The 24,313-nt window shown below is 42.7% G+C and overlaps 1 protein-coding gene across 2 annotated transcripts in view; it reads left to right on the top strand.

Moving 5' to 3' along the window:
- TOX2 (TOX high mobility group box family member 2) overlaps positions 1-24,313 on the top strand; it is a 147,403-nt gene that overhangs the window by 47,136 nt on the left and 75,954 nt on the right. For both annotated transcript variants that reach the window (XM_066586577.1, XM_066586578.1), the window contains exon 2: positions 18,351-18,416. In XM_066586577.1, coding sequence (XP_066442674.1) covers positions 18,351-18,416 — 66 coding nt within the window. The remainder of the gene's footprint in view (positions 1-18,350; positions 18,417-24,313) is intronic.

Genomic DNA, 24,313 nt, shown 5'->3' with positions numbered 1-24,313 from the left:
AGCTCCCACGTGTTGGGAAGTATGAATATGTGCTTGTTGTTGATGTTTTTCAGGTTGGAGGCGTACCCTGTTACAAAAGTAAATGAGCAGGTAACCGAAAAGAAGCTCATGAATAAGGTAATCTGCAGATACGGGGTACCAGAGGTAATCGAGTCAGATAGAGGTACACATTTCACAGGTGAAATAATGCAACACTTCATGTCTGCCCTGGGTAACTTCCAGGCATTTGACACCCCTTATCATCCACAAAGAGCCAGAAAACCATATTGCATTATAATATTTCTCTTCAGGCAATGAAACCCTGCACCAGAGGAAAACGAAAATGGTATGATACCCTATTAGGGGGAATTGGTACAGGTGTAGGGGTTCTGAACTCTATAGATTTAGAGGTGATGAAGAATAAAATGGCTGGGGTGGGACAGGATGTTTCTAGATTGATAAATGTTCAGGCACAATGCATGCCTTCCTTGTTCCTCCCCCGATGTCTTGCATTAGGATATGATAAGGATGTATTAACGCTTTTTAATCTGGTTTTGCGGTTTAAAAGGATTTGTTTGTAAATATGAGTAAATTCATGAACTATACACAATGTAGCCTGCAATATGTATATATGATTCACGAGAAGGATAAAGCACAGTCAGATTTGATGACAAATAATGAAAAATTGTGGAGAAATATTCTCAATAATGTAATTCCAGTAGCATCTTGGATACGGCCCGGGGCTGATGGTGTAGAATGCTCTGATGAGTATAGCACTGGGGAAATGATTTTATGATGTAAAGGACACAAGCCTGATGTGTAAATCTGTAGTACTACCTGTGGTGTTCGGACCGCCTCTATATGCTTTACAATATTGGTTGCCCAAGTTCACAGGTATGATGATTTATAGTGAAAATAAAACCCATGGTATAGAGAACTGTGAAGAAACACTGGATGGCCTAGCATGCGGACGGAGTACAGCCGCATATGAGCCATGTTTCCTGCAGCCTTCAGTCAGCATATGTGATTGGACGGTGTTACCTGCTTCTTCTATATGCTGATAGAAGTTGGCCCCCAATATGTATATATTCTTTGTTGCCAACCGAACTGGAACCACCAGTATGTATAATCTCACCACTCCATTATCTGGATGTATACAGAACATATCGGTGATACATAGATTTACAGAAACTTACACCTTTTTGCCAGATGCTGAAGCAACATTAAGGTACTACTGGTACCCAGATGCTATCCCTATGTCAACTCTGACAGTATCCTTGGGTAGAATTGTAAGACTAATGATAGATACTGAATACCTTTAAAAGCATTTGGATGTTACTAACCTCTCCCTTATGGAATTAGAAAAATGTATGGGTAGGAGATAAGCTAGTCAGCCTAGGTACTAAGATCCAGGGACACAGAGTATAACTGGTATGATATTTTTACTGAATGGTCACCTATTGCAGGAAAGATGATGGATTTTATGTTTCACCCATTATTAATACTGTTTCTTTTGTTCATTCTTTTGAGTGTTTGCAATTTATGGACATTCTGTGGGATACGGAGACAAGCAAATTATCTGGAATCGCCCCCTCTACGATATCGTTAAAACAGTCATACGTAAAAGAGCAACAACAGTGGGGATCCGGCGAAGAGGATAGAAAGACCGGCAGGGGTGGCTTAGCACCCTTGATAGCACCACTACAAAGGCTCTTTTCAAGATGGACTGTTTCAAAATGGGGGACTGTGAGGGTTATGAACATGAAAACTTATATATGTATACATTTCATCCATCTGTAATATACGTCTCCGGAGGCTGTAGGCCTAAACGGTACACTCTATTCTGTGTCCTATAAAAAGCTCTGCTAAAATGCTTGTACATTTAGGCTAGTACTTAATTACATTATGTAGAGGTGTAATCTTAAGTGTCCATCATGTCTCCAAGATCTTGATTATCTCGTTACACTGATCAAAAGGTTGTATGGAATGCTTTGTACTGCTGTCTAGGTAGGGCATGCAATTAGAATGTAGAGTGTGATGATAATCAGGGTACCAGACACGATGTCTACAAACAAACAAATAAAGCATTGTTTATAGAGAAGACAAAATCACTTACCAGAAAAACAGGTCGACCTCTGTAAAGCAGTTCAACCTCTGATACGCCTACTATTTTTTGTATAAGAAAGACAATGTACACAATAAAACTCAGATTGCTCTAAGACACGACCGTGATGCCTGTGTCTATTGCTTTCTCATGGTGGCCGGCATAGCTCTGATTTGGAGCCCCACAGCATATTAACGTAACATGGATTTTATCCCTAACATATGCCCTATGCCGGAATAGACCTCTTTGTCACTTACACATTTCTGTATTTCCATTTGTGCGTGCTATCTAGCTGTAATAATAACATATTCACAAAAAAAGACACTTTAGAAATGTGTCAAGGTGGTTTTGGTGGCGACCAACTGAAAAAAAAAAACAATAATAGATGCTGATTATTATATATGCATAGGTTATTTTTATATGAGGCATCATAGTAGCCCAAATGACTTATTTTAGGCTATTTCTTGTTAGCTGTTTTTAACCATAAACGCTTCATTAACCCTTTGCAATCCAATTTTGGATTCAGGGTTTCCTAGTGGGCTTTCTCTTTCTGCCATTATACAATGGCGCCATCTGCTGGCTAGAGCCAGTACTGGGGTATGGGACATGCTGGAGAGGCCCCCGACAACAGAGCAGCCAGTAATATACAGTAAGAATACCCTGCTGGATGTCTTCTAACATTGGAGCTGTACAGCCTTCGATCAGAATGTCTTTAGACGTCAGACAGTGGATTGGAAAGGGTTAATATCCCAAAAGCCTTGCAGAACCTTAGCGTATTTTTTCCCAACTTATGGTTCAAGTTGTTTAGAAACTTTTTGACTTTCTATCAGGGTAACTACCATTTGTATTCATGTAGCTACATATAGTAAAGTAATCACAGAAGACTGGTTCTGCTATAGAATAGACTTCCTCTCTATGCTATTATAGGCTGCTCGTCCTTTAGCATATTCCGCAAGCTACTATATGTGGGCTTGGTTGGTCCAGTAGCTATATGACTTTCGTAGTGAGTACCATTTCTGTACACATGGTCACAGGAAGATCTGTTTGCTATAGGATAGACTGCTTCTGTATATTACACTGGCTTGTTTTAGGTTTCTCTCACCAAGGCAACAGCATACAAGAGAAGCAGTGCAAGTGTTGTGATAATTGAGACTGTATGGCAGAATACCGTGTACAGCTTTACTTTTGTAATAACCACACCAAAGCAGTATTTTAGAAAGCTGGTCCCCGTATGCAACAAAAATATATCTTTAAATTACACAGAAATTTGCATAATGTTAGTGCCCGTAATATTAGATATTCCTATAGCAGGCCTGCTAACAATTGCTCCTATTGGTGTGCACACCAAGGCCAGCCTCACTTACAAGTTGTTACCAACGAACTCTGATCTCTTCTCTGAGTGTCTTGTCCATCCTAGAAGCACAGCTAATAGCATTTTACTTGCTTTTGTCTACCTCTCTCAGTCCTCCACATGGCTCCTCTCTTGTTTAGCAGCCTCCAACTTGGCTTGCAGTCCCTGCACTCCCTGCAGACTATTGCACCCTAAGTCTGCAGTGCCCTACTAGCACCTCTGCCTCACTGTCCCAAACTCTCTCTGTGGCGCAGCAGAAACTATCCTTTATTACAAGGGCCTCCACCAATTAACACTCATCCTCTGCTCATGCTCTGTTCTACTATGCCGGAATTTGTCGCAAATTCTAGCCCACGTGGCTATTTGGCACATCTCCCAGTGCATTACCATAACAACAGTTTAACCCTTTAATGAAGCCCCTTACGCAAGAACAAGAAAAGTGCATCTTCAGGATTTACAGCTTGCAGGAAAAAGAGACACAATATGCTTTAAAATGAGCCAGATCTTAGTTTATACTCTTTCTACTAAAGGTGCAGCTTGAAGCATCTAGACCCCAAATCAAAATCTGCAGCAGGGCCTCCAACTCTTATATATTGTTTGCAGTACTAATCTCGCTATATTGGCAGGAGGGACCTATCTTACAAGCTTTGCATCACATTTATGATATTTTTTGGCCACTTATTTGCCGTAGCAGAAAAGGAGGCATGGCTCCATGGAAAGGGGTGTGGCCTAAATGCAACATCATGTGCAAAAATTCTGCAAAATTCACACCAAAATTTTGATGCAAAATGTGACAGAAACTAAGCCAACTAATAGGTGGTATAAAGTTAGACTAGACAATATAAAGAAATGCCAGATGTATCATCCAGCATGAGTCGCTGTGATAAACTGGGACATTTTAGGACTGTCTAGTATAAGTTTATACAGTCTGATTATTAGACAGTATTAGTAAATCGGCCCATAGTGTATCAAAACCATGTCTAAATATCATTATTAACTTCATCTCCCACATAGGCTAAGAAACACCCAGCATTGTATATACAGCCCCCTCGTGAACCAATGGCAATGATCAATACCGTGTCCACCCTACTTCCATGTCTACGTTCCCATCACGTGTCTCTAAATTGAAATTAGTTTTTCCCTGTACTATTTAATGAGGCTGAGCAATTACAGAGAACAGCTTCCAAACGAGAATGTTTGTGGAAAAACAACATGTGCATAATTAGTCCTTAATGAGCCATTGTGTGTGTGGTATTTTTTTCCCTGTTAAACGTGCAATTAAATTTATAATGGTTTATAAGATGTAAAATAGCATGAAAACGGAGCAAGTGGATGGAGTCTGTACTCGTAACCCATTGCGTGCCAGATTTCTAAAAACCATATTTTAGCTATGTGTTTTCACTTGGCTACCGAGAAAACAATTCAGTTTTCAGCAGGAACTGTTTTGAGATACTTTTTCAAAAAGATTTCACAATTTTGTAAATTTTATTGGAGAAGTCTACACTCTTCTTTTCTTCTTTAGTCACCTTTGTACAGAAAAAAAACCAGAATCATTTGGGAGTTGGAAGTTTGTAGTCAAGAACAAGGGGGACATTTATTAAGGTTGCTGGGGCAGAATTGTAGACATCAATATTTATAAGCACTGCGTAACATTTGATACATTTGTTGAACTTTAGACTGGAAAAGGAAACAAAAGTGTGCCGGAAAAGTGGTGCCTAAAATTCTCCTGATGATAAATAGCCCACGCTGTTTGGCTAGAGTTTGGTCTTCTTGACTACTTCCAAGTCTCCAGTACCAGACTGTAGTAAGGAGTTAGAGATGAGCGAGCATACTCGCTAAGGGCAATACTCGAGCGAGCATTGCCCTTAGCGAGTACCTGCCCGCTCAGAAGAAAAGGTTCGGCTGCCGGTGGTGGGCGGGGAGCGCCGGGAGAGCAGGGAGGAACGGAGGGGAGATCTCTCTCCCTCTCTCTCCCCTGCTCCCCCCTGCTCACTGCCACAACTCACCTCTGACCCGCGCCGGCAGCCAAACCTTTTCTTCCAAGCGGGCAGATACTCGCTAAGGACAATGTTCGATCGAGTAATTGTCCTTAGCGAGTATGCTCGCTCATCTCTAAGGAGAAAGGGGGAAATTGCTATGGGATCTCCTCCACCAACACCCTGATCCCTCCAGCTCCTTTGGGACACTCTGAAATATATGACTTTGACAAGGAAAGATTGTGTTTATCTATGGGGGGTGGGCACGCATAGCCTGTAGCCAGCGGTCCGGCCACGTGGGGGTGACAGCACTAGATTGGCTCCAATTACACTATTTTGGGGAGTGGGCGTAATTCAAATAATTGACTGCAACAACCTTGGAAATCAGGAGGGAAGGCTATTATGCCTATACTAGACCTACATTATATGCAATTATGGAAGCTAATATGAACACTGCTCCCCACTAACAATGGGAGAGTTACCTACCTAACTGTAGACTTTCAGAGCATTATCTGTGTAGATATTGTACATGGGACAACTATTGCCTAAATAGTTGTTTGAAATAGACTCTAATACATACAATTGGCTGTTGTTTTGTGTACTTTTGCGGAAAAGTGATTGCTTTTCGCTTGTTCAATTTTCGAAATTGCTCAACAAGTCATTGGGAGCATTTTCACAAGTGGAAATCTCATTCGGCCACTAGTTAGGGGACGTCAGGTTCTTTGACAGCCATGTATTTGAGATTCTAACCCTTCCCCAATGCACACTCGTTGGTTGCTGAGTCCACTGAGCACACATAAATATATGTGAGTGGTCTTCGAGTGACCACTAGCCAATGCAGCTCTTGTTGAACCAAAACCAACTAAAGACCGTAGCAGATCTTTTGAAGATCATTCGAGACTGTTAAAGTTGCAGGCTAGTCATTGAAAGACAAGAATCACCTGTTTACACCAGATGATTAATCATCCAGTGACTACTTTTAGGTGAGTTGAAATGAAGCAACTATTGAACCACTTCTCACTGGTTTACACGGAACAACTGTGGCTTACATTCGCTCTATTGAGCGACTATTTGGACAATAGTTGTTCTGTGTAAAGCCACCTTAAGTCTAGTAATTTCTTTATTACTTCAATACTAGTAAAAAAAAAAAGTAGTCAGCAAATAAACCTTTATATGTAACTTGCATTTCGAATAGAGGCTACCTGGCTTGTATACAGATGGTCCCCGACTTGCGAACAGGTTCCGTTCCGGGAGCCCGTTCGCAAGTCCGTTTTGTTCGCAAGTCGAACAAATGGTTGTATGGAGGGGATCGCGGGTGGATCCCGCTCCATACAACGTCGGGTGCAGGCTGTTCTTACAGCGGGGGCACCCGGCGGCAGCAGTTCCGACGAGCCACGCCGCTTGTCAGAACTGTTAACACTTTAAATACCGCTCTGACAGCGGTATTTAAAGTGTTAACAGTTCTGACGAGCGGCGCGGCTCGTCGGAACTGCTGTCGCCGGGTGCCCCCGCTGTAAGAAACAGCCTGCACCCGACGTTCAGGGGGTCCGTACAGCGTCCCACGATGAGATCGTGGGACGCTGTGCGGTTGCTAGGCAGCCGGGGACCTCCTGAAGGGCCCCAGGGCTGCCCATGCAGAGTGCCCATCAAGCGCACGGCTTGATAGGCGCTCTGCATAGACAGCCCTAGGGCCTTTCAGAAGGCCCCCGGCTGCCCAGCAACCGCGATGTGACCGGACAGGCTTCTATCAGGCTTGATAGAAGCCTCTCCGCTCCCTGCACAGCATGATGTAATGCCATAGCATTACATCATACTGTGCTGTACAGATAGTTTGTATCTAGCGAAATTCGTAACTCGAATGTTCGCAAGTTGGGGACTATCTGTATATATAAAATCATTAACAGGCATCAGTTGCCTAATTACACCAGTTAGGGACGGTCTTCATACTCAGAGAATATTCAGTGCCACAGAACATCAGTCTTTTCTAATAGAAGAGCTTCAGTTCCTGTGTTACAACAAACTGATTGGGGTAAGGGTCCTCAGGGTAACAGCTCAGCTCATTCTCTCAATACAATTTGTCTCAGTCACCTAGTGCTCCGTTGGTGGCCTTAGTTTGTCCTTAACTATCTGAGACACTTTGCCCATAGCTACAGTCATAGCCCCAACTGCTTTGGCCACTGGTTGTTGCAGATCTGCTCCCCAGTCATAGTCCTTTACTAGACCTACCTGCTGCAACATACTTCCATTGGTATTCTGGGCACTGCACTCCTTGACAATGTCCCTTCAACTTTCTCAAAGGTAAGGTGCACGCAGCAAGATCCGTCAATGGATACGCCAATAATGTCTCCAGCACCAGCTAACCCTACTTTTGCACCACACACTTTTTGTTCTTGTCACACACTGACTCTGTAAGGACTATTGCCTTGGCAGAATACATATGTCATAAACATCAGGCTTTTTTCTCTGGAACCCTACCTGTAAATAAAGACGTACGCAAAGCAAAGCATAGCATGGAAGAAGAACATCATCCTCTTTTGTTAGACAGTCTGGTCAAATCATACTTCTAAAAAGAAGCTATTTACATATCCCAGACCATCTATGGTGCCAGACCATCTATGGTGGGCGGGCCAGATCATCTATGCTAGCCTGCGTACCTCCCCTAATGCTGTACCTCTTTGCTCTTTGGATGTGAACAAGTCCTCAACATTATCAATGTGGCGATCAAACTCTCGCGCATGTGAAGCATGGAGATGGTGATTTGGCGCGGCGGTGACTAATGGAGGCGGTGGCAGTCATATGCCGACAGATGGCACACGCTACATACAGACAGATGGCACATGGTGCAGACAGAAGGCACACGGTACATACTACTCTATTTCTGGAAGCAGCAAGTCACTTGTAAGACTTTTGGGTCGTTAACTTTTATCAAAACTGCTTTGCATGGAACATACTCTATAGTGGTCACATCTCCACACTTGAGATGCCAGGCATCTTAGACACCAAGTTTTCCCCCGGAGTCTACTCAGTTCATGGCATGTTCTTGTTATAGAATTGGCCTCTCTAGTTGCATGATCCAGTCATTCTCCCAATTTCTGTGACTAATACTCACTTCGGCCCCTATACCAGCAGGACCCTTTTTAGTCCATGTCCCAGCAGCTCTTGCCGCTACAGCCTTGAACACGTCTGCCAGCATGTAATATACAGTTCTTGCCTGGTTGCTACTCATTGTGACTGAGGCTCAGCAGCACACAATGCTGCTCCATTGGCTGCTCTGAGACTCGCACATGTGCAGTTCATCTGTCCCTTTTGTGGGCAGAATCAGTAGACTTAACTTAAATGGGAATACCTACTATTAAAGGTATGATTGGACCAGAATGTCTTACAAGATAGTTTTAGAAATCTGCATTACTTCATTATTTTGTTGTGTAGGTAGTTTTATAGCCACAGAATTGATGACAGGTTCCCTTTAAAGTAAGTTTAGTGCTTGATCACATTGCAATGTCTCTTGGGTAGATGCAGCAATACGTTCTTGCTCATCTAACTGACCATAAACAAACATAAATCACATTTTCCAAGTCCCATAAAATCTCACATCATTACTGATTCTCACCCCTATTACCAGTCCTGGTAAAACTGAAATATTCATAGCCAGAGGCCAAGGAAGATGTTGGCATTTGTCACGGTGTCACCTACGATGTGTAGAGCATCCTTCCCGGGGGAATTATGTGATATACATTGAGAGTTTTTATAGTAGCATAACAATACTGCTGTAAAGAACTGCCTTATGAAATTATTGTCAGCCTTTATGTTTAGTGCACAACTTATTGCATACCTCCCAACTGTTCAGGGAAGGAAAGAGGGATAGGTAAGGGGGCACTTTTCTAAGCCCTGCCCTTAACCAGTCCCCATCCCTAGCCATACCCAGTCCCCACCCTTGACCACACCCAATCTATCAGGAGAATGTGCTTTTAGGGGTGGAACTCAAAATTTTAACAACATGCTCGCTACCTGGGCCATTACATTATTCATGTGAAATGCCCACGATGTAGCACACCACCGGAAATTATCCCTAAACTAATAGTACAATAAAACAATTACAATTCTCCAAATATATATAATTGTAATCATTAATAGTACAACAATACATTGCATACATACTGCGCTAGAACCAACATCATAAGATAAGTACAGCACCAGAACAAAACTAAGTGAAGAAGTACAGCGCCAGAACCAGCATCATAATATAAGTACAGCACCAGAACCAAACTCCGAACATAAACCCAGCACTTGAACCAAGATCCACAAAGGGATAAATTGTAAAGTCAACCCTTGCTATTAACTTTCTACTTCCTAGCATAACCTGTATGATGGGAGTTGTCAGTTTATAAACAAGAATGCTACTACCCACCAGCACTCTACAGAGTATACAGTGACTACAGGACTGATCAGAAGCAGAATAAACAATGACACTGTCACTCACATGTCATCTCTAATTAGTGTTGTGGTTTTCTTCTCCATCCAGTCCAGATTGACATGACAACTTCTCTTAGACACAACTTGTCTCTTCAGAGGTTGCCACACAGATGTCTTTGGCTCTTTGCTTTTTCATATCTGTAATCCCTATTTTACACATAGTTTCCCATAAAAACTGTATAACATTGAAACTCACCATGTCCCAAGTAATAAATAACAAGCCGCACTGTCCCCCTGTTATAAATAAGGAGCCATACTGTCTCCACGTAGTAATTTATAGCCATACTGTCCCCCTGCAGTACTATATAGACATACCACCCCCTGTAGTAATATATAGCCATACTGTCCCCCTGTAGTAATATATAGCCATAATGGGCCCCATGTAGTAATATATAGTTATACTGCCCCCCACCCTAGTAATATATAGCCACAATGTCCCCTTGTAGCCATACAGTCCCCTTGCAGCCATAATGCCCCCCCCCCCCCCCCCCCATAGTAAAATAATAAACTTACTCATCTACTCCACGGTCCCATAGCTCTCTCTGACCTTTTCCAGCCAATATCCTGCTGAACAATGCAGGCAATGCAATTCCATAATTGCACCACCTGCATCACATAGAAGGCGTTGGGCAGCGGAGTCAGGAGCTTAGCATAGCTTCTGGCTCCAGCACTGCAAGATGAATGGATCACTTTAGAGGCTGAAAGAATGAGCGTCCGGGAAACACAGAAGACCATCAGGACAGCAAGACACCTGTTCAAAACGGAAACTGTCCTGTTGGATGCAGAACGGTTGGGAGGGCGGCATATTTTACTGTGAAATGCCACAGTGAATAAAGCAAGAGATCTTTGGTGATACTTATGGAAAAGGATTTGGAGCCTCAGCTCTAAAGTAGCATGAGGCTATAAAGGTTGCAGAAGTCTCACCTGGCCCCTAATACCCAAGGGAGGGAGCCCAAAGGTCCTTGTGCCACACGACAAGAACACCAGTAACATAAATGGCACATGGTAGGTTTGCAGCCTTGTTACTGATTGCACTTGGACCCAGAAGCTTCAATAGAAGATTGTCCTGAGAAACAGAGCAAGGAAGGATAAAAGGAAGTGGATCTAATGACCATTTGTAAAACCCATTGGGCCACATTTATAAAAACAGCCATAGAAAATGGAGAGGTAAATTGAACAAGTATGTATGAGCCTGTACACCATTTTTGGATGTTCTCCTTGTGGCCAATTTGGTTTTGTAGTGGATTTTTTGTGTAAATGATAGATTTATAAAATATGTACAAAAACTGGTCTATACCAGATGAGACCTGTCATACATATACTGTAGAGTGCATAGGGATTCTATAAACTATAGTACTTGTTCTAAATTTACATAAGCCCATGTGCCATTTTTGTGAATCTCGTGCACACCCCATATGAATTGCCCCATTTTTGGGGACCCACATTGTATTAAAGGTGACACTAGACAATTTATGACATTTCTTCTAGAACTTTGGATATATAAAAAATGTAGCAGATTGAGTAACTGGAGTGTTGGACAAATAATCCAGTGTTTGGAATGTCTGGGAGAAGGACCCAGGGTGATTAGCTGTTAGCCCCTGGCACTGCCTTCTAAAAGTTGTGCCATGAGGGTGGCTTCACACGAGCGTGTCTTTGTGCGTGCATACACGTGCACAAAAACACGCTTCTATTAGAACTAATGCATTCCCTATGGTGTGTTCACATGTCCGTGTTTTACAGGTGCGTGGCTGTAATGATAGGACATGCGTGCACCATAGGGAATGCACGCATTGTCTTCAATAAAGCCGTGGCTGCTGTCAGCAGCTCCATTGAAAACAATGGCCTGCCCGCACCCCTGAATTGTTTTTCAGGGAAGAGCTTTACATATAGGCTCTTCCCTGAAAAACAAGAATTTTAGTGTAAAAAAGAAATAAATTTAAAAAAATACTTACCTGTCCGCTGCTGCCGTGACCCCCGCGGGGATGAAGAACACATCTGCTGCATGCGGTAGATGTTTCCTTCATCCTCGCGAGGAAAAAGAATTCCTTGCTCTACCTGCCACATCTGTGACAGATGCAGCAAAGGAATTCTTTATCCCTGCGGGGAATAAAGAATTCCCTACCACAGCTGTCACAGATGACAGCTGCGGTAGGGGATCCAGCTGCTGGCATCCTGTAATTGTTTTTCAGCGAAGGGCTTTAAATATAAGCCCTTCTCTGAAAAACAGAAAAAAATGGTGAATAAAATTTTAAAAAAAGAATACTCACCTTTCTTCAACTGCCGGGGCTCAGCCACGTCCAGCCGGCTCTTCTCCTGCACTGCTCTGAGGAGTATTCAGCAGGCGGGGGGTTAAAAACCCCGCCTCCTGAATGTTCTGCCTCTGATTGGCTGAGCACTGGGACCAATCAGAGGCAGCTCTCAGCTATTAAATGACAGCTGAGAGCTGCCTCTGATTGGTCCCTGTGCTGAGCCAATCAGAGGCAGCACTCACCCATTCATTTCTGCATATTTCCGCATGGAAAAAAAACGCACCACAGGTGCGGACGAATATCCGCACCTGCCAGAAAAAGAATATATGGCTGGCAATAGAGCTGGGCATGCAAATATTTGTCTGCACACAGTGTGGGCATTTTTCCACGTGGAAATACGCGCGGATCGCCGCCCGTGTGACTGAGCCCTTAGACACGGCTAGGGTATTTAGATACAGGGCTATAGTAGTAAACTGAATCTTTGCGTCCAGTGAAGGCAAAGCCCAGCTATGACTATTTAGGACTCCTGAGATGAAGCCCTAAATAGTCAGATATTTAAAAAGAATGTATCATACTTTTTTTTACTAATTAGAGCCAGATAAGGAAACAGTCTCCAGTTTTCGAATCTGTTTTTATTTTCTGATTGTAGAGTTTTTTATTTTATTGCCAACATAAGACTATGAACATAGCGATCCTGCCTGAGCTGTATTTAATAGCATTTACAGATACTTTACAGCACAAATTATGGGTCGTTCACACAATGGACAGGAAGGGACCCATTGACTTCTATGGGAGACTGCTCTAGGTATGCTCTTCGACCTGTTTAGAGGTCATTGTGCAAAGATGTCTGAACTCCCCTCCCCTTTTTTCCAGCCCACCAATCAATTTCAAAGTGTTTCTCCTATATCTTTTTAAAGCAACGTTACAGCTTCTCTAGTTATCAGTGTCAAATGAACTTTTGCGAAGATACACCCTCAGGAACGTATATCCCCAGGGAGTACTGAGGAAGAGGTTCCTGTTCCTCGAAATGTGTTTACAAGCTGTTTTTATCAATAAACTACGATATTTTTGGAAAATATACATTACAGTTTTTTATGTCTGTAGCTTGCGCCCTATTTACCCCTCTAAAAGAAAGTTTTTTCCTTCCTTGTCTGCGATTTCATCCATTCACCATGCGAGTGTAACGTTTTATAGGGTGGGTTGCACCTTCCAAAAGAACAAAAAAAGACTTCTCCATCCTATCCCTGCAACCAAGCTCCAGGTTCCCAATTTGAGACCTTTTTACAGCGGGGTTGCTCCACTACCTTTTTCCTATTCCTACATTGTGCAGGGAGGGGAAAGAGGTGAACTGTAACCATCACCTAATGGTAAATCCTGTGTTATCTTTATATAGTTGTCACCTTTCATTATAATCCTGCCTGTGATAATGAGATGACTGCTGAAAAGTTTTCTCTACAGGTCAAAAAGTGTCAGGATATTATTATTAAGCTCTGTGGTCAGTGTGAAAAATGCTAGGATTTTTTTTAGACTATATGTTGTGACTCGAGATGAGCGAGCATACTCGTAAGGCGATATACTCGAGAGAGAGCATCGCCTTTTCCGAGTACCTGCTGGCTCGTCCCTGAAGATTTGGGGGGTTGCAGAGGGGATCGGGAGGGAGAGAGAGCGAGAGGGATCTCTTTCACTCTCCTCCCCGCCCCCCCCCCTCGCTGCCCCGCGCCGCCCCCGACCCCCACGCCCCCCCCCCCCCGAATCTTCAGGGACGAGCCAGCAGGTACTCGAAAAAGGCGATGCTCTCTCGAGTATATCGCCTTACCGCGTATGCTCGCTCATCTCTAGTTGTGTCATTGAAAATTGAAAAAAACAACTTTAAAGGTATGTTGAACATAAAAAAAACTTTATTTATACAATAGTTCATGTTCTGATAATACATTCCCTTTAAAGGCTAAAGAGGATATTATATCTACAGCTAAGAGGTGCCACTCCCACTACATCAGATCACTTTAAAAAGATAGAAAAAACTTCATCCATGTAACAGTAATCCATCGTCCTGACATCAATTGGTACCTAATGCGGCCCTCATGCTACTTTGCCTAATGTGGCACTCATGCGACTTTGATAACAATCTCATGCTGCTTTGCTAATGCCTAATCCTGTCTTCCCAACATAACAATACAATTGGTGACACTCAATGATAAAAATAGACTGGCCCAGTGGGCAATAGGCCCCCTACCTTTCTTGCCTTCCTACATGGAAGCTAATCCCTACTAAAAGGTCAAATAGGCAAGATCATGGCTCAGTGTTGTTATCTGGAAATAAGCCATTAAATTTCATAAATATCCGACTTCTATGTTATAAAAACTGTCCGGACTAATTAGTAAAATAGCAATACTAGTCATTTTGTAGTAACGAGACATTTGCACGCACTGAGCCATGGTCAATAATACAAGCACCTGTTGCATGGAGGGTGGTCTTATAATTGTCCGGATTCTAAGCCTAGATATTAATGTCCCTCATCTAGAACTCCCAAAGTCTATTAATGTTATTATCTGCCTGTAATTCTTGTAATAAAATTGATTAAAGTCACAGCCTTGGCTTCTTCAGTTCGTGATTCAAGGAATCTGAAGAATTTCTTCTGAAGTAAAAGCTTGATACAAAGTATTTCCTTCTATAATAATTTGCTTCTTCTGCCCATTTCACGGTAATCTTAATAATGGATTCTATTCAATACTGGCCAAGTGTAATATCTAACCTTGGGTTGGACAAGAAACCATTTATCTACTCCCGCTCTACCATATATTGCATGTTTCACTCCGTAAAAATCTATTACACTCATTTACAATGAGCGATTGATCATTCTTATTCTGTCTGTAAACTTTTTTAGTATTTTTGTTTTCTATGGGGTTCAATTGGTGTCCTTAAATCCTATCGTATGTATTTATTTGATGTGTTTACTTATGAAGATGGCACGTTGGTGAGGACCCATCGGCCACTGATGTTGTCAAGAATGGATGAGTTTATAGGCTTTGTTCCAGGGCTTTTAAGCACACTTTTTGGAATTAAGCTGATTCTGTTATAGGCACCTCTTAAAGCATGACACATGAGCATGCATTTTGGTTAATTAAAGAGAACCTGTCATAGAGATGAGCGAGTATACTCGCTAAGGGCAGTTGCTCAAGCGAGCATTGCCCTTAGCAAGTACCTGCCTGCTCAAGACGAAAGGTTCGGGTGCCGGCGCTGGGGAGCGGTGAGTAGCGGCAGTCAGCAGGGGGGAGCGAGGGGAGAGAGGGAGAGAGAGATCTCCCCTCCTTTCCTCCCTGCTCTCCCCCGCAGCTCTCTGCCCGCCGCCGGCACCCGAACCTTTTGTCTCGAGCAGGCAGGTACTCGCTAAGGGCAATACTCGCTCATCACTATGTCACTATCTATGAATACCAAAAACTAAGTTATGGAGCTCATAGGGCCAGTTCGAAGGAGTCCAGAGATGTAATTTTTTTTTACACTTACCTGGCTCCCCGTTCCTATGCTGGAAGATGGTGAGCAGCCAGTACATGTCTGCAGGCTGTGCATGCGTACTTCCATGAAGAACAGCAGGGCAGAATTACAACTGAAAAAGTTTTTTGGCATACATTGCACCAGAGAACTGTCTTACATGCTTTGAGTCACATTTACTGGGTGTTTTTAGACACTTTTTGACACTTTTACCAACTCATCTAAAAAAAGGGGTGCGGCTTTGTAAATTGCATGAAAAATTGCGCCACATTAGAGCAAATTGCACCAAAATTTTGGTACAATTTTTGGTGCAATGCAAGTCAACTAGTAGGTGGTATCAACTTAGGCTAGGCAGTCTTAGAATTCAACTGAGCACCATTTGAACCTGTTTTGCACATTTTAAGACTGTCTGTCTTAGTTTGCTTTGTCTATTAGACAGTATTAGTGACTGTGTGTGTGCACAGCCTACAGAGATGAGTCCACTGCACTGCCCACGCACCAACTTCCACAGGTGACAGTGCAGAAATGGGGAGCAGGATAAGTATAAAACAAATACATCTCTGGACTTCTCGAAACCTGTCCTACGAGCATCAACTTAGTTTATGGCGCTCGTAGGGGGTGACAGGTTCCCTTTAAAGATGATCTTGCAGGTTCCCTAGAGAGGGTGTTTACAGTATGCATTTTTATTTTCTTGCAAGCAGTTATGTAGATCCATAATAACAGTTATACGTCCTCATGCACGTGGCTATACTATGAATTTGTCAAATGCCACCATTAGCCATTTGGATCCACACTAAAACTTTGATTGCCTCTGATTTTATATATTGATACATGAATTCATATGGAATCTGTTAGGAAAACAATGTGGAGGAGATACTGCCCCCTAGAGGCATCACACTGCACCACATTGATTACCTGCATAATATGGAACCATAGTGCCATGGGCTTCAACACAGGCTCTGCGCACACAGATTGTCTTACTCATAAATGTGGCCCTATACCATTGACTGTAGAAGATTGCAAGTTGAGCAACTGCTTCATGAACGATCATCTAGTGAACAATTCCGGCACAGCTACATACATTTAGGTCCATATTGGCCGTTTCAGTTGTCCAAACTGGCCATACATGTGCAATGATGCCGGGTGAAGAACGATGATATTTCTGGCAATGTTCTTTCAACAAAAGGCCATTTGTGGATGAAAACATTTTTTGTAAGTCAGAATTGACTTCTTTCCAGATGTTGATGGTCTGTCATCAGGCGGCTAAAATGATCATTCATTGTTAAATTTTACCCAGCGAATGATTGTTTTGGTTGAAATTGCCAATTTTCATCAACTTTAGACTAATATATATGGGCACTTTAAGGCTTAGTTTGCAAGACTTTAGATGAAGCCAAAGCATGGCTACTTCCCATTGTGCAGGTCTTGATATAGCCAGCAGTGCTCTTTGACAGTTGTTGACTGCTTCTAGCCATCAGGCACAAAGTAAAACACATTCAAATACATTTTCCTAATGTTCAAAGTACTAGGCAATTGTTATAAAGACTTATCGGTTGCTTTAAACATACAAGTAAATATTTTATGATCTTAAAGACAACCATTCCAAAAACGTACAATTAAAAAAAAATGTCTTTACTTTTGGCGGGAATGTTCTTCACATAACCACAGAAATACAAATGTAAATGGAACCTGAGCAAGAATGAAAAGTAGTATTTATTTGCATATGTTAATACTTAGTGGGCCTACTTTGGCCGTAATGACATTGGATGCTCTCCATGGCATACATTCTACTAATGTCTGATATACTTCAGCTGCTATTTCCCTCCATTCATCCTACAAGCATCTGGTAGAGTCTCTCAAAGAAGATGCATTGGCCCATCTATAGTCGTACAAGGAGCGTCGTCATTGAACAATTGACCCATTGAAAAATATCCTATGGAGTGACAAATCACTCTACTCCATCTTCAAATCAGATAGACATACCTGGGTGTGGAGGACGATGGGGAGCGCCATTTGCCTGAGTGTGTTGTGTCAAAGTTATGTACGCCGGAGGTTCTGTTATGATCTTGAGATGTTTCACTTGCCATGGTCACAGTCCATAGGTTGTCGTGGCAAGAACTATGAACATAGAGGTATATCTTCATATTCTAGACCATACTCTGCTTCCGACAAGGTGGTAATACTCTGGGAATGGTCAGCCATACTTCCAACAAGACAGTGTGCCTTGATACAAATGCAATGCTGTTTTACGTTGGTTTGAGGATATAGATGTTCCAGGATTGGACTGGCCTACACAGAGTCCTGGCCTGAACCTTACTGAACATCTTTGGGAAGAACTGGAATATAAGGTTAGGAAAAATGAACATCGTCCATCTTCTGTGTAAGAACTCGCCAGATGTTTGCAGGATGAATTGAGGGAAATACCAGCTGAAGTGTATCAGATATCAGTAAAAAGTATGTCACAGGGAGTATCCGATGTCATTAGGCCCACTAAGTTTGAATATATGAAAATAAATACTACTGTACTTTTGATTCTTGCTTAGATGTCCAATTACTTTTAGTAGGATAGCGTATTCTATGGCACATACATTCTTAGGTACAAAAATAGGCTCCTAGACCAAGTTTCCTATGCGCCTATGTTACTGAGAACACATAAAGCTTAACTTCTACCCTCTTTGTCCTTGAATATGAGAAAAAAAAGGGTTTTAATTCATATTTTTGTCTTGTAGTTTGATGGGGAGAACATGTATATGAGTATGAATGAAAGTAACCAGGACTTCCTTTCAACAAACCAGGTAGGTTCCGCTCCGCTTCCCTTGTCACACTTGTGGTAAAGTGGTTATAGCTTACGATAGATATGAAGGTCCTTCTGGCATCCTTATGCTAATGGAAGGATAGGTGAAGATGTTGGAAATCATCAGTTTATACTTTTATATTCAGACACCCAGTCACTGATCCTACCATGGACTTGGAATACGGGGCAGTTACTTATGTTATCACGTGTTCAATTGTGTTTTATGCTCCAATACCCCAACTCGTTTCTTGGATTGCAGTTCAGCCCTTTTATTAAAGGGGCTGTAAAGGGTTTCCTTGATTTATATAGCACATACATATTCCACAGCTCTGTTCAGATCCCTTCATTAGTCCTTGTCCCCATTGAAACTCGCTATGACCCAATTCAATCTATCAAGATTTTTTTGGAGTGTGGGAGGAAACCCATCCAAAGAAAATAACATACAAACTCCATACAGATGTTGTCCTTAGGTGGATTTGAACCCAGAACCCCAGTGATGCAAGGCAACAGTGCTAACCACTAAGTCACTATGTCCAATGGTTGCATGTTTTATTGCAGCTCAGCCCCATTTACTTCAGTGAAGTGGAAATGTAATACCAAAAACAACCCATAAACAGGTTTGGCGCTGTCTTCTAATCCTGTATAACCCCTTTAATATTGCATGCACTGCTTGCATCATCCCCTTTCATTTCTGCACTGATAACATATCACAAGGGGACATATTATTCTGTCAGTGGTGTGTAACCTGTGGCCCTCTTGCCTTTCCAACCTGTTACAACAGTCTTATGACCCGCTGGGCGTTGCAGTTTCAGAATAGGTTGCACACCACCAGTCCATAACATGGCCAACCAAAAGTAGGGATTCACAGGAGACAGGAAATGGCATCACTGTAAAAGGGCACAAGCAACAATAGGAGAAATGTGATTGGTGCAACATGATTAGTACTAGAGATGAGCGAGCACCCATAATGCCTGACCCCGCGTTATTCGAGTCGAGCTGTTCGTAAAATTTGAGAGCTCTACTCGAGTAACAAACCCCATTGACTACAATGCCAGCCAAAAAATGTGCCATTGACGAGCTCGCTGCGTCGCGGTGGGGAGGGGCCAAAACGCGTGTCACAGCAGGGAGGAGCCAAAAACTGCGGCGGGGTTGAATACGGCGTGATGCTCGTTCGAGTAACGAGCACCATCGAGTACGCTAATACTGGAACGAGCATCAAGCTCGGCAGAGTACGTTCGCTCAACTCTAATTAGTACATCACTGTGATCCTAGATTCAGATCTGATCAAGGGCAACTCATGTTGGTAGTTAGTATGCTTTCCACCCATTTGCCTTCACATTCGAAGAATAGAAAAGATGCAAATGACCACCTGCCCGTCTAGGTACTCGGTAATGGTTTTGGGGGGTGTAGTCTAACAAGTTGCGCCTTATAGGTATCTTTGTACTGCCTTTAATTCAGGCAGATGCTTGGGAATGAACATTCGTTCACTCAATCATTCCCTGATATGAAGGTAATCAGCCAACCAATGAGAAAACACTTATGTGTCGGATGATCCTATCTTCTATTCAGCACCAAAGATCATCTGCTGCCGGCAGCATTTCCCCCTCTGTAAACAGTGATGTGCTGCCCACACCATGGAACTACAGTGTATGGCCTCAAACAATTGCATTAACGCTTATCCAGGCACGTATAGCAGTGCTGATGGTCCAGATTGGATGGTTTGGACGGGGGGCAGGGGGAAACATCATGTACCTCTGGATAGCCGGATCATCAGACCGGCAGCCAGTCACTTATCTGTAATGCAGGCAGTCTAATGGTTGCTGGGGCATCTGGCGGCTCGCTGAATTTGAAGCACCACATTTCAATGCTTGGAAAATTTATCAAGTGCATTCAACTTTCCAAATGGAGGATGAACAGAGTTGAGTCGATCTATCCGGATACCAAATCTTCTAGTCTGATGGTATCTTCAACCGATTGCAACAGAGAACTCACACGGGGTTTGCGTGAGCCTCAACTTTCTTCACCGTTCTCCATACTCTCAGCAGCTGCATCACACACTCTACTCAACACACCTGACGCGGGAAAAACTCTCCCTGACTTATCAATTTGGGCTCAAGCTAAGAACATGGTCCCATGACTCGGATGCTTCCATGCCATATATCTACCACAGCACGGCCCGGCTTAAAGGAACATTTCACTCTTTGACATAGATATTACCTGTTCCAACACAAAATAACAGGAAAATAATCAGGACTACTTCCCTCCTCCCCTTACAATTGCACCTTGCAAATGGAGCTGAAGGAGCGACTTGAAAAACAAAATAATTGGCGCTTGCTGCTTGCAGAAAATCCGCAAGTGTAAAAGTCCTTTACCTCTCTAAATCATGGATATTAGAGCGCAAGAGACGCCATTTTGGCAGTATCATCGGTAACACACTGTGCCTTGTCTCGTCCGCAGCCGCATGCACCATCGTTGCAGCTACCATCGCTGTATTGATTATGTAACACCTAGAATTTATTGCAATATTACAATGAGAGACATCAAACTTGGTTAGTGTCACTTTAAACCTTATAGTACCTGCTCAATTGCAAAGACGTGTCTTATTAGTCCCATCCAGATAAGTCACGGAGACAGCTGCCCCTTCCTCGGTGCACATTATGGCAGCTTTTAGGGCCGTCCGCGCCTGAAGGAGAAATACAAATTATATAATTCCACCTATTTAAATCAAATCATGGTGACACTACTGACTGCAGCGCAGAGTGAGATTTTCCGTTCCGAGCAGACGCCAGCGGTAATGAAAGATGACATCCAGTCATTGAGCAGTGACCTATTGACCCCCTTACAGAGAGAAATAGGGGGGGAACACAGGGGGATATAATTTGTGTGTGACTGGGATTGTATACGGAAGCCTGCTATTGTTTGGCCAGCACAAAGAGGGGCCTTTTCTGAAGAGTTAAAGGATGAATGGAGTGTGCAAATAATTGTGTCATTCTGGGCTCGTAGCCATTGGAGGATTCCTGATGACAAAGCTTTAATGGTTTCATACACTTTTTCCCACTAAGGACCGAAAGGTGCGGTCATTGTTTTATGGAGTTAAATGCTCATTTACTTTTTAAGTAACACAACTAAAAACTACACAACTTCATTAGTAATGGCCAATTCTCTATTTGTAACTCTTTGCACAGAACACTTTCTTCTCGATACAATACAAGTAGCAGGCTGGAGAGATCTTTGTGGTTGTGTTGCCCTGTGGTCTCCTCTTTAGCTCCTATTCTCTTCTTCTTCTCATTGAATGGCTTGCTGTATTGTTCTATGGACTGCTCTGGACTTCTGTAGTGTTTCGTCAGCTCATTAGATACTAAATACTATGTTATGTGTTGCATTCCCCTGCTATCTCGCCCCTCCTGAGCCGTGACCTTTGCTCTTGTCTTCTCCATAAGCCAGTTCATAAAACCTAAAAAATCAAATGATCCAGTAGTAGAAAGACTATTGTGTTTATTTTGTTACTATTTGGTCACCTCAACCTAAAGCCGTCCTCACATGGACTGTAAACGCTGCGGAATTTTCGCAGACGGAATCGCTGTGGAAGTTCCTCACTACAAGCCACGTGGAGGGGATTTCGTAAATTGGCTTCACGTGGTGCGGAAAATTTCGGCAACACATCCGCAGTGTGTCTATTTAGGCTGCAAATCCGCAGTGTGTCTAGATTTATGCTGCGGAACTCAACTTGAGATACAAGGGTTGAATTCGGCAGCAGATCCGCAACCAAATCTGCACCATGTGTAGCTGCTGCGAGTTTTATGGCCCGTGTGAGCTCAGCCCAAGGCCGGGCGTATGTGTACCGCCAGAGACGTAACTTGAAGCTCCCGGGCCCCGATGCAAAACCTGTAACAGGCCCCAACTATAATGCTTTATTCATATAACAACTTACTTAATGCCAGAAGGGTCAGTCTGCCTTCTGTGGTTCACAGCTTAAATGACCGCTGACTTTTTATCAAATTTGTGCTTATGTGATAGTCACTGTGATAACTAGCAAAAGTGCAAATCATTTCACCTAATTTATCCCATCAACCACCGAAAATAATATTTTTGTGTTGAAAGACTCTAGTGTACTGGCCACTAATGGTCTCCCTTCCTTCTAATTTGCTGTCGTTGCTTGCTACAGACTCATGCTGCCTATTGATGTCTATAGAGATCAGAGGGAATAAAAAGAGAAAGCCGTGAGGGGACATAGGCAGAAAGATTCACACATAATTGCTTCTGCAGCAGGTAATAAGTGTTTACTGCCTCACAGCTACTGAAATGACATCTGCACTGCTCAGTACTGCTGCATAATGTTCTCCATGATGCAGTTACTTATTAGGGTGTGCTAAAAAGGGACGGAGAAGAAAATATCCAACTCCCCTATGTGTGAAGTACATGAAAGACATTGTAGCAGATTGTCTACACCCACCAGCTCGGGAAAACGGAGAATTAGAGAAATAGCCTACTGAAGGGGAAATTGGTGATAAGAGCCTCCCAAAAAAGGAAACCAGGTGCAGATGGTGCACTGGCGGGCTGGATTTTCAAGAAGTGTGACCAAGAAATATGTGAGTGTTGCTGGCCTAGTTTGCTGGTCGACTGAAGGTCGTTTTAGTGTGTATTAATGTGATAAAGAGGAGCTAGAAAGGCCAGGACTCAGTTGCGGCTGGTTGTTGGTCTTTAGCTTGAATAGATTTTAATAAAATCAATGGTAGATGGAAACCAAAGATGCATTATTCTTTTAAAAAACAGCAAATGTATCATATTTTGAGGTTCACAGACCTCTTCATCACACAGTAAAGGGTTACAGACCAGAAGGCCAGCTAGGAGTTCCTTATTACCTCTTTGACCAATACAAAAGGGCAATAATTAAAGGGGTTTTCCTCCAACTTATAATTGCTTCACAACCACTCCGTGCTTCCTGGTTGCTACAGATCAGGAAATATGACTGCTGCAGCCTATCACTGGCAACAACAGTAATCTAATCTACTATAACCAGTGATTGGCTGCAGCAGTCACATGTCCTGATTAATAACAACCAGGAAGTACAAAGTGGTTGTAAAAACCCTTCTTACATTGATTTTATCAGACGTCTTGATTGTACCAGCCTTTCTCTCTGAACATTGCTCATAACACCTTGAATATTTAAATTACAAATAGTCACTTTCTTGCCTATTTTATTCTTACACCGCGGTCACGTCTCCAATATTGTTTACACCAAGGTGTCCGAAATATGATTAACAATAACATTCCTAATAGAACACCCATACATCAGGGAAGCATTACTGTCTTTTATTTCTGTAGCCGGTCCACTTTACTAATGAATATACCAACATCAATAATATGACCAAGAAAGTGTGTTGTTCCAAGGGCGGACATGCCATGTATGCAAGCAGTGCCGCTACAGAGGCACCAGTAGGTGACGGGGGAAGGCATTGCCCTCATCAAATCTCATATCTGTCCATCCATCCGCTATCCCTCTCTTTGTCTATTCTCTTCCATTTTATTTTCGTATGCCAGAAATGACTTTAACAAGTGAAGTAGAAAATGTAAAGAAAACAGAACTCACAATCTGCAAACCAATCACTTCCCGCCCGACAGCATGCCCAAAGTAGAGCGCGAGACTGGCTTATACACACAATGCTACCGTGTTTACAACAGACAAATCTGCTTCCTTCCAACAATTCTCAAAGAGTTTGAATCTCAGGAAATGTCGCTTTCTCTCAATGAACAATAATGGAACATTTATTAGAAGACTAAAATACACTGTGGGCCCTACTGCAAAAATCTTAAAGAGGGGGGGGGGGGGGGGGTAGTATGCGCGTAGAGAGTAAATGAGTGTGGCAACCTTTATTTATGCAGAAGTTAAAGCGTTCA

The sequence above is a fragment of the Eleutherodactylus coqui genome, chromosome 13 (assembly GCF_035609145.1).
Source record: "Eleutherodactylus coqui strain aEleCoq1 chromosome 13, aEleCoq1.hap1, whole genome shotgun sequence".
NCBI lineage: Eukaryota > Metazoa > Chordata > Amphibia > Anura > Eleutherodactylidae > Eleutherodactylus > Eleutherodactylus coqui.
Note: the sequence above shows the minus strand (reverse complement) of the source record. Positions and strands in the feature narration are given on the sequence as shown.